The 17,638-nt window shown below is 46.9% G+C and overlaps 1 protein-coding gene across 2 annotated transcripts; it reads left to right on the top strand.

The window, feature by feature from the left end:
- The first annotated feature begins 21 nt into the window (after positions 1-21).
- On the top strand, positions 22-12,087 carry MTF1 (metal regulatory transcription factor 1). Of its 2 annotated transcripts, none has more exons than XM_059488836.1 (11): positions 22-72; positions 327-783; positions 5,254-5,492; positions 6,794-6,925; positions 7,436-7,509; positions 8,015-8,148; positions 8,544-8,621; positions 9,265-9,367; positions 9,906-10,462; positions 11,266-11,332; positions 11,435-12,087. In XM_059488836.1, the coding sequence occupies exons 2-11, from the start codon at positions 370-372 to the stop codon at positions 11,827-11,829; spliced, it is 2,193 nt and encodes a 730-aa protein (XP_059344819.1). In that variant the 5' UTR covers positions 22-72; positions 327-369; the 3' UTR covers positions 11,830-12,087. The 2 variants fall into 2 exon arrangements, with proteins under 2 accessions (XP_059344819.1, XP_059344818.1); XM_059488835.1 differs by having other exon boundaries at positions 9,903-10,462.
- Positions 12,088-17,638: the final 5,551 nt, after the last annotated feature.

The following is a 17,638-nucleotide window of genomic DNA, read 5'->3' as shown; positions in this document are numbered from 1 at the left end:
GCCGGAAGCGGAAGCGGGGTCGCGGCGATCATGGTGCCGCTGGGGCGGGGAAGGAGCCGCCGCCGGCACCCGGTGAGCGGCCGGGAGGGAGCGGGACGGGGGAACGGAGCGGGGACGGGCTGAGCCCAGCGCAGCGCTGCGGTTTGCGCAGGCACCGGCAGTGCGCCGCGTGAGGGAGCGCCGCGCTCGGGGCGGGAGCGCCGCGCTCGGCCCGGCCCGGCCCCGCCGCCACCGGCCGCGCTGGGGCTGTGCGTGAGGGCGGAACGGGGCTCGGGCCGGGCCGGCAGAGCCGCCTGACCCGCTCTCCGCCCATGGTTGTGTTGTAGATGAGCCGTTGCGGGCGGAGCTCGCGGTGAGAGGCGCGGAGCCATGGGCGAGAACAGCCCCGAGGGCAACGCCGTCTACTATGAAGGGGAGGAAGACGATTTAGCCCAGGATGAAAATATGATGAGGTTCGCTGACAAAAACGGGCTGGTGTCCTCCTCGTCCGGGACGGTGTATGACAGGACAACCGTGCTCATCGAGCAGGACCACAGCGTGCTGGAGGATGAGGAGGATGAAGGACAGTGCGGTGACCACTTGCCTTTTTTACCCGAGGGTCACGAAGAAGGATTTCATTTAATAGCAGATCATGAAGGGATGTCACAGGGTTACGTGCAACACATTATTTCTCCAGATCAGATTCACCTGACAATAAATCCTGGTTCAACTCCCATGCCGAGGAACATCGAAGGAGCAACTCTCACTTTGCAGTCTGAGTGCCCAGAAACCAAGAGGAAGGAAGTGAGTACCTGCATGTGACTCTGGGCTTTGTGCACCTTAAAGGCTTTGAAATGGGCTGTTTTTCATTAGAGGTGCAACAGTTTTGCTGTTTTTTCAGGAGAGGAGCAGTGGTTTTGCTCGTTTTTGAGAGGTTTTGTGTAAATCTGCTTTGGTTGTCATCCCCAGCTTTGCAGTGTGTGTGTCCCAGCAGAGCTGCCAGGGCCATCCCTGTTCCCTCTGACACCAGCTGCTGCCCCAGGAACCTGCCAGAAGGCACTTGGTGGCACTGGATGGCAGGAGGGTGTGGCACTGGCACACCTTTGTGTCGGTGGTGTGTGACATTTTAGTGATCTCCAGGTTTTCTTCTGCTCTGGTCGTTGTTTTGTGAGTTCAGAGGCAGCTGGAACAGCCTGAGCTGTTCCTCTGGGCTTGGCCACATTCTCACATTCAGGTCACAGTTAAGGGCCAGGCCATTACTGGGAGCTGGAGTACCACGTGTGAGATGCCAAATTTTAAATTATTTGTAGTTTTATTGTGTCACAGGGATGCTGTGAGAAGAAGAAGAAGGAAGCTTTAAGCTGATGTCAGGCCAGGCTGCTTGGTTAAAATGGAGTTTGCTCTTAATTTTGTTTTTCTATTTCCCCAATGAATTCTCTATGGATGCACAGTGTGGATTGTCCTGGGACTCTTCTTTTTGAATTTGCTCTTAATTCTGTTTCTCTAATGAATTCTGTCTGGAGGCACAGTGGGGATTGTCCTGGGACTCTTCTTTTTGAGTTTGCTCTTAGAATTCACTCGGGAAACAGAATTATTTGGATGGGCAGTGAGGAGGGCTTGTCCTGGGACTGTTTTCTTTTGAGTTTGCTCTTAATTCTGTTTCCCTAATGAATTCTACCTGGATGCACAGTGAGGATTGTCCTGGGGCTCTTCTTTTTGAGTTTGTTCTTAGAATTCAGTAGGGAAACTGAATTTTCTGGATGCACAGTGGGGAGGGCTTGTCCTGGGACCCTTCTTTTTGAGTTTGCTCTTAATTCTGTTTCCCTAATGAATTCTATCTGGATGCACAGTGGGGATTGTCCTGGGACTCTTCTTTTTGAGTTTACTCTTAATTCTCTTTCCCTAATGAATTCTCTATGGATGGACAGTGAGGAGGGCTCGTCCTGGGACTCTTCTTTTTGGGTGCAAGAGCAAATGGAATTTGGCTGTGACACCAGCTCAGGGATGGCTTAGTGCTCCTTTTTTTGGCCTGCCTGAGTTGTGTGAGGGGTGATGAGTGCAGGTGGCACAGTGACACTCAGCACAGAGCTGAGAGCTGGGAAATGGGGCTGGGGGGGTTCAGATCTGCAGCTGGGGAGTCTCAGTCCCCTTCTGGGCTGAGGTGTGTTCAGTGAGCCTGTTTGAGTCTCCTGCTGTCAGTTACTGACTGCATTTTTTCACCTTTACTCTTTAGGGAAGGCTTGTTGGGTGTGGAATTTCCTAGTGAAATGCTTTATATGAATTTATTTTCCATTTCTGGAATTAATTTCCCAAAGCAGATACCATAATGATTTCCCAGTGATACCACCATGTGAAAGCAGTGGCCCTGAGCACGTGTGAAAGGCTTTTTTGGCTGCTGTTTCAAAGGTCTGATAAGTTGTCTGGAGGTGAGGAAAGGAAAGCTCTAAAGGTCCCAAATATCTGAGTCATCTCTGAAAATGAACAGCTCTGTTCTTTGGTATTGCAAAATGTCTGCAACAGTTTTAACACTTGAAATAATTGTTTTAAAGTCTTAGATTTTCAGGTCAGCCTTCGACATTTATGAAGCTAAAAAGGGATTTTGCACTTTAGTACCTTTGTCTTTTTAAATTCTGTTATACATCTCTCACTGTAATTGTGTTGGTAAGAACAAACATGATTACAGTTTCTTATTTCAAACCCAGTTACTTGTTCACTGAAAATGTAGCCATTTGTGGGGAACGTGGAAAGCTCAGGAAGAGTTAAAGGCAAACAGAGCAGTTACTGTAGACTTTGAACCAGGGTGTGAGGCTCTGCTTTCTCCAGCCCTGTTGCCTATTGCACAACTGAGTTTTCTGAGGTGAATGCTGGATCATGTCTCTGCCAGCAGCACCTCACTGTCCCTGGCCAGAAGCCACAGCCTCAGAGTCCCTGGGCCCTGTGCTGCCTGCCCAGGGCTTGGCCTCTGCTGCTTTGTTTTTTCTGTTGTGCCCTGGCAGCCTGGAGCTCCTGCTGCTGTCCCTGTGAGGCTTTCAGGTCATCTCTGGTGGTTCTGTGTGTATGAACAGTGTGCAGTGTTGATGTGTTGATGTGAAAAGAGAATTAAATGCTCTGGAGCTCCACAGAAAGGTTTGTTTTGCTCAGAATGTGAGGGTGATGTTGCTGCTTGGAAGAATTTGTGAAATAAAGATTTGGCCTTTAAACTGATACTGCCACCTTCCCTTACACATGGGCAGTGACAGCTGGGAACCAACCAGCTTAATCTGTAATTAATACTGTCCTTTTTCTTCTAAACCTCAATGTAAACACCTGGAAAGCTTAACAGAACCCTCCCTTGATTTTCAGGTAGTTCTGCCTGTGTCAGATCCCTTGTGTACCATGGGAAATGTTGTTAAAGTGTTAATTTCCAGTGTTAATTAACAAGGAACATTTATTTCAGCACTGATACACAAATTGTGCTGGATCTGGTGATCCTGGGGGAGGATGTTGCACCCTCCTCATGCAATAAAATGTGTTTTCTGTGCTGGTGTGTTGCTGCTCTGTGCTCTCATGTTGTGGCTGCCTCAGCACAGCCAGGCTTCCTAACTGCCCTGTAACCATGCTGCAGTTCTTGGGTGTTTAGTGGTAATAAATGCCCAAGGATTTCTGCCTGATTCAAACTGTAAATTAAGGGCAGATTACTTAGAGTGAAATTACTGTTTGATTTGAACTGTAAATTAAGGGCAGATTGCTTAGGGTGAAATTACTGTTCCCTTTTCTGAGAATGCTGAGTGAGCAGTTGAAAATGTGAAGGATGAATTCCTTGTTTCCCCTGGCAGGCAGGAGCTCAGCCTGACACACACACCTAACAGAGATGGGGACCACAAATTGTTTCCCCTTCCTCCTCCTTACCCAGCTTTCTATCCTGAGCATGACATGATCTGGGGTATCCCTGGTCACTCAGGGTCAGCTGTCCTGGCTGTGTCCTCTCCCCACTCCCATTCTGGTGGGGCAGAATGAGAAACACTAAAAAAATCCATCTCTGTATTATCAGCCCTGTGCTGAGCACAAATCCAAAACATGCTCTATACAGGTGAGGAAAATGAGCTCTATCCCAGCCAAACCCAGCACATTATGGTATTTCTGTGCCCTGTGTGTCTCACAGGAGGGTTTAGCATTTTCCAAATGGGAAAATTTTACTGAGTCAAGGTGAGGGTAAATACCAACTTGTTGTGGGAGCAATAAGAGACATGGATTGAGATAGACAAAAGATCACTCAGCTTTACAGAATTTTCCTAAAGGAGTCCTGCTGGCAGTTTTGTCCTCTACAAAACAGGTTGGAAGTGACCAAGAAGCTATTTCTGTTTTGTTATGGAGAACTGTCTAGAGCTTGATTTATAGCTGGTGTGACTTGCCAAGTCCTCTCTTGGGCTCCTCAATCACTATGAGGTGTTGAGGTTTCTGAACTTTAACAGTCAAATGAAAGCCATCAGTCTGGTAATTAATGGTGGAGGATAACCTTATTCAGGGTTGTATTTCTTGTGCTTCACAAGAGAGGATGAGATTTCCTGAGGTGTCACCACTTGCACAAATGATCTCTTGTGCCTGTACCAAATGGAGTTCCTTGAGAAGCTGTCTTGGGGATCTCAGTGGCTTACTGAGAAATCTGTGACAGCTGTATGTGGGTGTCCCTGTGACCTGGTGTGATCCATAACACTTCAGGCACTGCCTGTTTCAGTAGCCACAGAAGGAAGAACAAGGCTCACTGAATTTGGGATAGAGTGAAGCAATGAATCGACTGGTGGTTAGACCATGGGAGATGGGAAAACTGTTTTGCACAAAGTGTTGATGTGAATTCAGCACACAGGGCAGTGGGTTTGGAGCATTGTCACAGTGCATTTTCCTTTGTCTCCCTGCTCCACCAATGAGTAGCTCTGCAGGAAGCACTGGACTAAAATGCAGGTGCTACACATGTGGGTAGTGGGCAGGTTTGACGGCTCCTCTGTTCTTTCCAACTGTTTTATCAGATTTTTGGCTAGAAAAATTTTGGATTATGTTTTTCCTTTTTCCCTTCTGCTGGATTCCTGTTCTGCAAGCCCAGCTGCTTCCCCCTGTGCCACTCCTTCCTCGCAGAGCACAGCAGAAATGTTCTTCTTGTCAGAGAATTAAGCGGCAATAAGTTTTTTGAGGGGGCTTTGGGGTCAAAATCTGTTGTCTGACTACATCAAAGGACTCCATCCATGTGTGGATTCCAGAATTTATTAAAAATGATTGATGATGCATCATTTTGTCCTGCAGGTGAAGCGCTACCAGTGCACCTTTGAGGGCTGTCCCCGCACCTACAGCACCGCTGGCAACCTGCGCACGCACCAGAAGACGCACCGGGGGGAGTACACCTTTGTGTGCAACCAGGAGGGCTGTGGCAAGGCCTTCCTCACCTCCTACAGCCTCAAAATCCACGTCAGGGTGCACACCAAGGAGAAACCCTTCGAGTGTGACGTGCAGGGCTGTGAGAAGGCGTTCAACACCCTGTACAGGTGAGGGGGTGTTTATCACACTGTACAGGTGAAGGGGTGTTTAACACACTGTACAGGTGAGGGGGTGTTTATCACACTGTACAGGTGAGGGGGTGTTTATCACACTGTACAGGTGAGGGGGTGTTCAACACATTGTACAGGTGAGGGGGTGTTTAACACCCTGTACAGGTGAGGGGGTGTTTAACACACTGTACAGATGAGGGGGTGTTCAGCACACTGTACAGGTGAGGGGGTGTTTAACACACTGTACGGGTGAGGGGGTGTTCAGCACTGTACAGGTGAGGGGGTGTTTATCACACTGTACAGGTGAGAGGGTGTTCAACACATTGTACAGGTGAGGGGGTGTTCAACACTGTACAGGTGAGAGGGTGTTCAGCACACTGTGCAGTGAGAGGATGTTCAACATTGTACAGGTGAGGGGGTGTTCAGTGCTGTGCAGGTCAGGGGGTGTTCAGCACTACAGGTGAGAAGGTGTTCCAACACTGTACAGGTGAGGGGTTTTTTATCACACTACAGGTGAGAGGGTGTTTATCACACTTTACAGTGAGCTGCTGTTCAGCACTGTACAGGTGAGAGGGTGTTTATCACACTGTACAGGTGAAAAAGTGTTCCAGTACTGTGCAGATGAGCTGCTGTTCAGCGCTGTGCAGGTGTTCAACACTGTACACGTGAGGTGGTTTTTATCACACTGTACAGGTGAGAAAGTATTCCAGCATTGTGCAGGTGAGCTGCTGTTCAGCACTGTACAGGTGAGAGGGTGTTTAACACACTGTACAGGTGAGAGGGTGTTCTACATTGTGCAGGTGAGCTGCTGTTCAGCACTGTACAGGTGAGTTTGGTGTTTATCACACTGTGCATGTGAGCTGGTGTTCAGCACTCCAGGTGAGAAGGCTCTGGTGAATTTTCTTCTGGGTGTGGCTGTTGCTGTTCTGCAGGTTCCATCTGCTTTGTGTTTATGTTTGAATACAATTGTTTTGCCTCTTCCACATACAGGTACAAATAAACACCTCATATAAACCCCTCAAGTGTGGCAGTGCTGTCCAAAAGGTAGAATGACAGAACTGTGGTGTCTTCTTTATATTCCAGCAGCATTAAAGGTGGTGGATGAACACAAGGGTGTCTCAGCCTTGTTGGAGGACTTTTGAACTGATAGCAGTCACTGCCATGGGCTCACTACCTCCTGTCAGAATATTCTGTCTTTGATCCTGTCCTGCACATCTGAACGAATGCCCTGCTTGCCTCAGGCCAAGTCTGTCTTATCCTACCAGTCCTAAGATGGATTTTTCTGACATGTTTTTTAGGTTGAAAGCACATCAAAGGCTTCACACAGGGAAAACATTTAACTGTGAATCAGAAGGCTGCAGCAAATACTTCACAACGCACAGTGACCTGAGGAAGCACATCAGAACACACACAGGAGAAAAGCCATTTCGGTGAGTTCCTGGCTGCTGTGGCTCAGGTAATGAGGCACCTGTGCCAAAAAGCAGCTGGTACTGCTCTGAATGGAGTGGTGATCTCCTGAGAAATAAGTGAAGGTGCCTGGCTGGCATTGGAGCCTCAAGGGCTCCCAGTTTGCTTTAGCAGTGGGTGCAGTGATTGTATTAAAAGGCAAGAATGGTTGAAGTAGTTTTTTAAACATAAACCTGTGCCATGGTGAGCATCTTTTAAAACACATTGCTGCTCTCTGCTGGGATGTATTCCATGTATATTCCATGGAGGAGACACCCCAAATGCTGCCTTTGTGCTTGGATTTTAAAGTCCTACTCAGAGCGCTGCTATGATATGTGCAGCATGCACAGCAGCTGCTGGGAGATAGCTGCTTCTAACAGAGCTTAGCTTTGGGCCTGCTTTTTAGAGTCTGGGACTGTTGCAAAGCATGTTTTAAGGTTGTAGCTAATGCATTGAAGGGGCTGATGCTGACTCTCCTGTGATGCCTCATTCAGGTGTGAGCATGATGGCTGTGGGAAGGCTTTTGCTGCAAGCCACCACCTCAAAACACATGTTAGAACACATACTGGTAAGTTCTATGGGGTTTTCATTTTCTTTAATTAAGCTTATTAAGTTTATATTAACTCTCAGAATCCTAATATGAATTTATAGTTGAGAGTGACACTGAGTTGATTGGCTCAGGTGACATGTGAGGGAGGGGGATGGCATCCAGAGAGACCTTTGCAGGCTGGAGGAGTGTGCCCATGTGAACCTCATGAGTTAAAAAAGGCCAAGTGCAAACTCCTGCACCAGGCCAATCCAAATTTTCCAGTTATATTTATGCTTGACAGGTCTTGAATTCAATGAACATGTTTTCACAAAGGTACCAGTAATGATGCATAACAATTAAATATTGTGTTGTGTGTCAGTTCCCATGGTGAGATGGAAAGCACTCACCTGCAGGACTCCCAGGAATGCTGAATGTGTGAAGGGACATTAAACATCTTGTTTGTATGAAATACTGCTCTGAAAGGTGCTTTAAAAGTGTGTAGGATGTTTTAAAGTCTGTTAAATGTGTTCTGTGCTGCCTCTAGGGGAGAAACCCTTCTTCTGTCCCAGCAATGGTTGTGAGAAGACTTTCAGCACCCAGTACAGTCTCAAGAGTCACATGAAAGGTCATGAGAAGGGACAAACCTATAATGCACTTCCCAATAACAATGTGTCTGAGGTTAGTAGCACTTCTGCTTCATGTTTCTGTCTTTGGATATAAACTATACCTTGGGGAAGAAATCATTTGGTCTGCACCTTGTTCTTAAGGTGTAACATTTAAGACTGGGGTTTTCAAATACCAACTGGGAAGATATAATTTTTTTATTTTCTGAAAGTTGATTTGTTCCTATGCTGATTTAAAATTCTGGGTTATATGGCTTTTTGGAAGTACTTTGAGATGTTAAGAATCCTTGATAACTGCTAAATATCCTTTGCTTAAAAATCTTATTCTTTGATTTTAGAACTGAGACCTGGGTCCCATATAAGCAAAGCACAGACTCTCAAAAGTGATTTAAAACATTTCTGACATTATTCTTTTAGTATATAATTTAGTTTGTTTTTCTTTCTTCACAGGATACAAGTCACTCACTGTGTCTGAGTGATTTAAGCCTCATATCAACAGATTCAGAATTGCGGGAGAACTCTAATCCAGTGAGTTATTGTCCTGGAATTGCCTCATCCTCCCTGAGTTTTGATTTTTGTCCTCCAAAATGTGCTGGGCTTATTTCAACTTGCTATAGAAAGCTCTGCATCTGATTTTACCATAACAGTGTTCTTGCTTCTTGATAAGTCTTGACTGAGCTTGGATTTTACATAGAGGAAATTGAGATGCTGAGGAGAATGTGTTATTTTTTGTGCTGTGGGAGCAGGGTGCAGCTCCTGTGTGCATTCTACTCCTGTGGATGGCTAGAATTGCATAGTCCAGGATATAAAATGGAGCTTTTTTTTTTGCTCCAGAAAAGGTTCTGCAAGCAGCCAATTAATGTCTGTTTCTGATGGGGTACTGCAAGAAATAAGGGTTAAACAAAGAGTGGATGCAGAGGAATATATTTTACTTTCGAAGAAGTTACTTATTTTTGTAGGGGTTGCTGATTATGTTGGTAAATTTGATTACAGGTAGTAAAAACTAGGTGTAAATTTACAGCATGTAAATAATAGGTGTTGCCATTGCTGAGGGTTGCTGGTTCATTGGAGGAGTTTCTGTTTCTCAAATGCACCCACTGCTTCACTGGGGTTTGTGGAGACCTGAGATACAACATTGTGTGATGTTTTCCTCTTTGTTTTTGTTTGTCAGACACATGGACAGGACCTCAGCACAATCTCACCAGCAAGCATCTTTGAGTCTATGTTTCAGAGCCCAGACCACACTGCAAATCAGGATGACTCTCAGCAGACAGGTACCAGTTGTATCTGCACTGCTGTCAAAGAGAACTTTTTGCCAGCTCTGCATGCATGTACTGAATTCAGCATTTCAGACTGAAGCTTAATGCCCAACATAACTCTGAGAAGGAAAAATAACTTTAACTTCAGGGTTGAAATTCAGGATGTTGGGATGAATGGTGTGCACAGACTGTGGGGCACTCAGTGATGGGGAGGTGATGCATCACACTGTCCTGCAGTACTGGCACTGGAGCTCTCAAGCATCATCCTGTTTTCTTGAAGTTGCTGCACAACTGATAAAAGGCTTATCAGAGAGAGCTGATGAGCCTGATCAGGCTCAGTGTAGAGCCCAGTGTTACCAACTTCCTGAATTTGCAGCTACTTTAAGATTTCACTGCTAGGGTTGTTTTTGAGCACTACTCTGAAGTTAGCAACGTGCTAATGCTTTACTTGGCAAAAAACCATCAGCTAGCTGATGAGTTCACTAAAAAATCAGTTCATTCAGACTTGGTGAGAACAGATGCATTTATATTTTTTCTGTTTCTCTTCCAGCAGCTCCGTTGATTGAAGGGTTTAACGGCGACGCCGACTCGGTGGCTGCGGTCCCGCCCCCAGCAGCAGACGCGGCCTCCTTGTCCCTCCCCCTGGTGCTGCAGCTCGGCCTCCCCGAGGCGGCCCAGGCGGCGCTGCAAGGCTCGGCAAACCCTGCTGCTCCCTCGTCCATCGCCCCCAGCTCACAGCCAGCTGCGTTTGGGAATCCTGCTACTGTTTTACAATCCCCAGAAGTGCCTGTTCCTCACAGCACACCGTTTGCAGCCAGTCACCAAGACTTCCTGCAGCACAGCCAGCCTCCACCACAGCCCATCGTTCAGGGACTCTCAGTGGTTGCTGGGGCTCCTGCCCCCACAGCCCCCAGTGGCACTGAGCCCCTGCCAGCTGTAGTTCAGACTGTGCCTGTTGGTGCAAACCCTGTTCTGACCAGTAACCCCACTATAACCATTACTCCTTCTCCAAGCACCGCCATTCTGCAGCCCAGCATTGTCATGGGAGAGCAGAACTTACAATGGATCTTAAATGGTGCCACTGGTTCCCCACAAAGCCAAGAACAAATGGTCAGTACATCCAGCAGGGCTTTGGAGCCTTTGCTTTTGAAAGGGGAGGGGGTCAAACCTGTAAGATAAACCCCAGGATGCATATGGTGTAATGTTTGTCATTAATGTGTATACACATCACCAATGCAGCCCCTGGAATAGGCAGGGAAATAATTGGAGCACAGAGAAACCCAGGGTGCAGAAAGATCTTTTTTTTCTTCTTTCCTCTCTTTCCTTTTTTTTCTTCTTTCCTTCTGCCAGCAGGTGTCAGTGTGTTTATCCAGGACAGGGATACACATGGGCCTTAGTGTATTGCTTTTAATGCAAAGAAGCACAAAAAACTCTGTAAAGGTTGTGTTTAGGCATTTTGCAATCTCTGTCCCTGCCTAGTTTTGACTGATAATGAAATGAGTTTTTCTGAAAAGAGAATGTTTGTAGTTTTCTAGTAAATCTGGATAGCTGAAACTTCAGGAGTTTTCTCTTTGACAATATTGGTGCCACTTTAGGCTCTCAGCTGTAGGTGGACATGAGTGAGTGGTTGCAGGTACAGCAGTGGGAGCACATGGGAAGCAGTGGGAAGCACTGTGAAGGCTTCTGAGCCTTCACTGCAGTGTTTAAGAATTCAGTCATTGAATTGTCAAAATCCACAAGCTGAGTTTGCCAGCAAGTAATGCAGGGGATGTTATGCCAAATCTTTAGGACCACCAAAAAATTAGTTTGAGCTCAGTTTTCCTGTGTGTCTCTGGAATATGTATATAGCTGTTTAGAGAAATTTAATTTGAGTCAATTCACACTTTTTTCTTGTTTGTTTTTTTTCTTTAAAGCCACAAGTTCCAAAAGTAGTAGAAAAGGTGTTTTTTACCACTGCATTACCAGTAGCTGGTAACACAGGTAAGCGTGACACTGAACTAATTGATTGAACAAAGCTGATTTCTCTCTCCCTGCTGTGAAATGATGTGGTTCCATTGTGTTTTTTCTTTGTTTCACCTTCAGGAAACCCTGTTCAGCAGATTGGTCTCAGCGTTCCTGTTATCATTATCAAGCAGGAGGAGGCCTGCCAGTGCCAGTGTGCCTGCCGAGACTCTGCCAAGGACAAAGCCACCTCCACCGTGAAGAAGGAATGTTCCTCACCTGATTCAAAAGCTTTGGAGCAGCCAGCTTCCCAGCTGCAGCCTCAGACCTTTCCTTCCTCCTCTGCTCCTGCTTCTTGTGGGCAGAGCAGTCAGATAGTTAACCCTTCAGACTCCCAGACTGAAACATTAAGTGCCATGGATGTATCGGACTTCCTGTCCCTCCAAAGCCCTGAAACCCCATCTAATATAATTCCAATTGAAGCACTACTGCAGGGTGAGGAAGAAATTGGTTTGAATAGCAACTTCTCTAAGTGAAGATGTTCCAGATTTTCCTTTGCACCTGGAGGGTAAAACCCTTCTCCTTTAGAAGCAGAAACTGAAGGATCCATTCTTATTCCTTCCTCTTTGGAAGTTTTGTGGCTTATTTCTGCTTCACGGATGTCATCTTAGTCACGTCCCAGGTACATCCACCTTTGAGATTCTATCTAAAAAAAAGAAAAGGTAAAAAATGAAAAAAAAAAAAAAAAAGAAATAGCTAAGTTATATATGAACTGTTTTGGCTGCACTGTCTGTCACTTTTGCTTGTCATATGTGAACACAGAAGTTAAGGTTACTCGTGTGCAAAAAGATTTTTAAAAGGAAATGGGGGGTTACTTTGTCTCCAATTGCACATCACTTATGTTTGGGATTAAGGTACTGGCAGCAAGTGGGTCTTTGTTACAAGTTCTTGGGTCTCTAATCTTCTCCTGTCTCTCATGTCTCTACTAACCATGCACTAAGGGGAGCCCAGGAAAGGAGGCTGTGGGGGAGGAAGTGCCACAGCTGGGGAGAGGATTTATCTGCAGTGTGATTGGAATGTGATGGTCACATACCTGGTGGGGAGCTGGTGCCTGGTTTTGCTGAGTACTGCTGCTCTTACTGGAGCCTCCAGGAGCTTTGGGGGAGTTTATTCAGAATAGATCTGTTCATTTAATTCCACTAGGACTCGAGTGTGTTGCAGACACTGTGTCACAACATGGAAGCACAGTTGGAGCCACTGCTGGCTCTGGCTCCAGAGTCTTTTCTTGGCCTCTCCAAAGGGTGCAGTGAGTGCCAGGTGTGGTCAGGTTGGTGCCTGCTGCTCTTTTGGTTTCTTAGGCTCTGTTCAGCACCAAGTCATCATCCTAACCCTGGGACTGTTGAATCAGGAGCACGGTGCCTTTGCTGGTTACTCTCATCTTTTGTGAAGAACAACCCTTAAGAAAATTTTGAGAAAGATTCAACATAAATTGAGTTGGAATTCAGTGAGTCTGTCCTTCAGTTGTCCATACATGCTTCTTTTTTTTTCCAGTGAGCTATATAATTTCTGCCTGACTCTGCCTCCAGCCTGCTGCAATGCCAGCTTTTTGTGCACGGGGTTATTTCTTGACTAAAAGATGTTACTCAACAGAATAGTTTTTCATATCAAACTGAGAGTCTATATTCTAACCTACTCAGGGTAAATCAAATCCAAACCCCCCCTTCCACCAAAAAGCCTGTAATGTTGCAATAAATGCAGTCTCATTCTAAATGGTTTATTTATGCTGCATTATTTTAAAATATGTAATTTTATAGTTTTTATCCATCTTTCTGGCTTTGGCTGTCAGTTTTCTTGTGTTAAAGGAAAAGAATATTAAATAGTCTTTATTCAGTTTACAGTGTTGTCATTAGTGAGATACAAAGATAATGACTGTAAGCCAATTAGCAGGGATTGTCCCTGCACTCAATTTAGGAATACAGATAGTGGATAGAGATCTTTCACTCTTTGTGTTTGATCAGAGCTGCTCTCTGTACCTCTGGGGAGGGAGAACCCTGGTGTTTGATCCTCCTGTGACATGCTCAGTGTAGCCTGGCCAGCATGGGACTGGCATCAGCCACTCTTGTGCTGTTCCCTGAGAATGCACTGCCCAGGCAGGGTGAAAGGGCTGAAGGGAGCTGGCATTTCCCTCCTGCACAGCTGCTGGTGAGGTGCAGAGGGGAAAGAGCTGTGTCCTGTGAGTGTCCAGTGTGCCAGGAACATTCCATGCCTGGGGCATGCCAGGGCACAGAGCTCAGGGCTGGCAGGGATGAACTCAAGGGCATCACCCATGCTGGTGATGTTTCCTCTGTGTGTGTGTGTGTGCAGCAACAAGGTTTGGCATCCACACAACAGGTTAACAAAGCATTTCTTGTTTTGTTCCTGTCATGGCAATCCTTGTGGTGGCTCCTTTGCTTTTCTCCTCCAGCTTTGTTATGTGCTGCAGTTGAGCTGCATGGCAGCAAGAACTGATTTGAGCACATAGAACGTCCCAAGGCTGCTTGGTTGGGACTGTCCTCACAGAGGAGGCTCTGCCAGCTGCTCTGCCCAGAGCTCAGCCTGAGAGTGCACTGAGCACTGCCTGGGGCTCCCTCTGGTGCCTCTCACCGTGGCCTCAGGCATTTCCTTTGGCCAAGTGCAGCTGTGGTGTGTGAGGGTGGGTGTGGGTGTGTGCCTGATGCAGGAGTTGTGGGGTTACCTCTGATGGGTCCCAGGTGTGGCCTGCACTGTGACAGCTGGGCAATTTAGCAACCCCTTGTGAGCCTTCACAGCCTTCAGGGAGGCTTTTTTACTTTTGCTACTTAGGAATTAGTCAGCCTAAAACCCTCTTCTGGTTGGACCAGAGAGCATCTTCAGAAACTCTTTTGTGGCTGAAATGAGTAGAAGAAACTACCAAAGTCTCTGAACTGGGAAGCTCAATGTGAAGCTGCAGTGATGGGCACCAGTGCCCAGGGTCAATCAATCTCTGCTGTTTCTCTTCACAGCTGCTGGGGTTTTGTTTTTGTTGTTGTGTTCCAGGAAAAGCACTATGTCCTGCTGATTCTTTGGTGCATTGGGTTTGCCATTTCCCTCTTATCCATGCATCAGGCAGGCTGCAATTCAGGTGGAACTGGTTAGAGCTTGTACTGAGGCAGGAGCGAGTGATGCTGTGAGCACACAGGCCGTGCATCCACTGTGTTTTACAGGTGTGTGTGCTTTTGTTGTTTGTTGTCCCTCTGCTTTCCAGAGTGTTTGTGCTGCGTGTGTCTGAGGTGTTTTCACATTTGCATCATCCCCAGTTCTATGTGAGATCAGACTGTGCTCCAGGGCAGTCTGTGCCATGCTGGGATGGAAGGAGATCCAAGGGCAGCTGCAGCAAAGCCCTGAGATTCTGCAAGGCCAGAGATTCTCCTGTCCTCTCCTTGCTGCCCCAGCATTTAGCATATTCACTATTCATGGTTAATCAAAGGGGGAATTTCTGCCCTGGGTTCCCAGAAAAGGGTTTAATGTGCTGGAGTCTCTGGGAACAGCATGCCTGCCTCTGTAAAGTCTGCATGAACCCCTTTGATTATCAGTCAGAGAGCAGAAGTCACCTGTTTTGTGCTAGTGGGGTTTTACTTGGTCACTGATAGTTTCTAGATGGGTGTAGAAGCTCAAATATATAGAGAGGGTCGAGTTACTGACTTTGGTAGCTTTGGTCACCAAGCAAGGACCCAAATGAGCAGACTGAAGGTTGGAGAAATTGCTTTTTATGTTTCTAGGTGGGGGGTGGGAGGGTGGGGTAGAAAATCAGCACTGATTGAATGCTGGTACTGAATTCCATGGAACAAAGTACGAGTTGGACACTTGTGTAATGCTGAGTGTCCCCAGGGAGACAAGTTTGCAGAACCTCATACTGGTATCTAAAAATGCACTTTAGGTTATTTTATCTTTAACCCAATTGCTGCAATTTCTTTTGTATATACTTTCACAAAGTTTATTTTTGCTCTGAGTAAAAGTTGACAGGGGTGTGCAAAGATGAGCACTTAACTTGGTGCAATACCTGTAGCTAAAGATCCTTGTGCTGTGTGGTCTGTGTGTCTGTCTGACAGAACAGCTGTGCTGGGTGCTGTGCTGCCCTTCCTGTGCCCCACACAAATTATGCATCGTTAGCAAACGTCCAATCTATGCAAATAACCCTCTGAGAGCACTGTGCTTCTGCAGCCTTTTCTCTCAATGCTTTCTGGGGGCTGCTTGTCACTCCTGTTGGACATGCTGTGTCCCCTGGTGTGTGTCCTCCTTCCCCTGTCCTTCTGTCACCCACGTGGGAACACAAGTGACAAGCTGCTTTCAAACAGGCAATGTTGCACCTTTGAAATTTGTCCTCAAGATGGTTTCTGCTGTCCTGTTACTGCCTTATTTCTTGGGGGGGTGGCATGGCTGGAGCCATGCACAATGTTGTCCTTGATCTGCAGCTGTTTCCAGCTCTGAGATAAGCTGGGCTCCTGGCATGGAGCTGTCCTTGGGGTGGTTGGAGATGAGCAGCAGCTGCTGGGCTGTGCTGAGGTGAGGAGCTGGGTCAGTGGGGCAGAGCAGGGGAGCTCTGGTGTCACAAAATCACTTCCACACCAGGCAGGGCCCAGAGCCTCAGATCCTCCCCACAGAACCAGTCTAGGGTGTTGTCTCTGAAGTCATTTGAGATCTGTGGGTGAAAAGTTCTTGGCAGGAGTTACCTGAGCTAGCTGGGCAGAACTGTTGGAGTCAGTTTGGACTGTAAGGCAAAAAAGAAGAGCATGTCTTTAATGAACCCTATGAATTTCTGACTGCAGAGTTTTTAATTGTATACTATTTTTTCCGTAACATATTTTGGAAGCAATGTCAAGTTTTTATAAATGTTACCTGTAGTTGATTCTCATGGACAGGGCTGAACTTTTAACTTTTTTGTGTCTTGTCTTGATATCTATCACATGTTCTAGAAGTTGGATTCTGTGTCTGCACTGAGAAATGCAAATTAAACTGGATATTTATGTAGTAGTGTACATAGTCTAAGTGTGTGTTTTTGGAACTAGGTGAAACCCCACACCATGCTGCAGTGGTGTGCAAGCTGGCCAAAATTTGGTTCATTATGCAGTGTACACTTTCTCAAATAAATGCAGTTTCTACTTTTTTCTTAAAGAAAGATTTTTTTTTCACATGACCTTTTCCAGCAGACTCGAGGGTGTGTTTGCAGTGCTGTAGTTGCAGTGGCTGGTGTTCCTGGTTTGTGACTCTCCTGTCCCCCTGCTGCTCGGGCTGACTCTGCTCTGTTCTGCCTCACCCAGCCTGGCTCCACACCGGGGGCAGCTCCAGCTCTTGGGGCTGGGGGGCTGCACTGCCTGGGGCTTTGGAGACAGCTGAACTAAACCCCAGCTTCTCAAGATTGTGTGTGTGGTGATAAAGGAATTTATTTAACTCTGAAACATGGGAACAAATGTGCTTACATTGAGCAATGTGAAGATGTTAGTTACAGGTACAGTACTTCCAAAGGAAGAGCATCTCCAAAACCCAAAAGAGTAAATATGAATTTGTATTTTTTGAAGAATGTGAAATAATGGTGTTTGCTTAATTGCTCATTTTGTATGAAGTTAATATTGTACTTTGAAATATCTGCAAAGAAGTGGAAATTAACCTTTTTGGAATTGAAAGCAATATTAATACTAATGGAATCCTAATTAAATGCTTATTTAAACATTGTGTTATAATAGTTTTTCCTGAGAGTATTCTGTGGGAGAGGAGTGTGAGCATCCCGCCCCGTCCCATTAGGAAGAGGAATTCCAACCCTGAAAGAGGCAGCGTTTGCCTTTTCCCAGCACTGGCCCAGCTTGGCCGCTTCAGGTGCGTGAGGTGCGGGTGGGAGTTGAAACCCAGAGCTGGGGATTCTCCCATCGCAGCCCTTCTTCCATGCCCGGTTCTTGCTCGGCTCTCCCGGCTTCTCTGCCTGCGGGCCTGGCTGCAGGGGCCCTGAACAGGGCAGGGTTCGTGCCGAGCTCCGCGGGGTCTGTACAGAGCTCCGCAGGTTTTGTGCCGAGCTTGGCGGGGTTCGTGCCGAGCTCCGTGCCGGGCTCCGCGAGGTCTGTACCGAGCTCCGCGGGGTTCGTACCGAGCTCCGTGCCGGGCTCCGCACCGAGCTCCGCGGGGTTCACACCGAGCTCTGCAGGGTTTGTACCGAGCTCCACAGGGTTCGCACAGAGCTCCGCAGCTCTCCGAACGACCAGTAAAGAACCGTCCCTGGGGACAAACGGGCGCTTGGGGCTGTGCCTCCTCCTCAGGAGCACACGGGGTGTGGGAAGATACAGACCGAGCCCGTCTCGC

Source organism: Ammospiza nelsoni, chromosome 25, assembly GCF_027579445.1.
Source record: "Ammospiza nelsoni isolate bAmmNel1 chromosome 25, bAmmNel1.pri, whole genome shotgun sequence".
In the NCBI taxonomy this organism is placed as follows: domain Eukaryota; kingdom Metazoa; phylum Chordata; class Aves; order Passeriformes; family Passerellidae; genus Ammospiza; species Ammospiza nelsoni.
This window is presented reverse-complemented; position numbering and strand designations above follow the sequence as displayed.

Excerpts from the sequence above, each read along its gene's own strand:
- MTF1 (XM_059488835.1), top strand. The coding sequence starts at position 370 with ATGGGCGAGAACAGCCCCGAGGGCAACGCCGTCTACTATGAAGGGGAG. Across the intron at positions 8,149-8,543 it reads CCAATAACAATGTGTCTGAG|GATACAAGTCACTCACTGTG; the intron begins GTTAGTAGCACT and ends CTTTCTTCACAG. Across the intron at positions 10,463-11,265 it reads CACAAAGCCAAGAACAAATG|CCACAAGTTCCAAAAGTAGT; the intron begins GTCAGTACATCC and ends TTTTCTTTAAAG.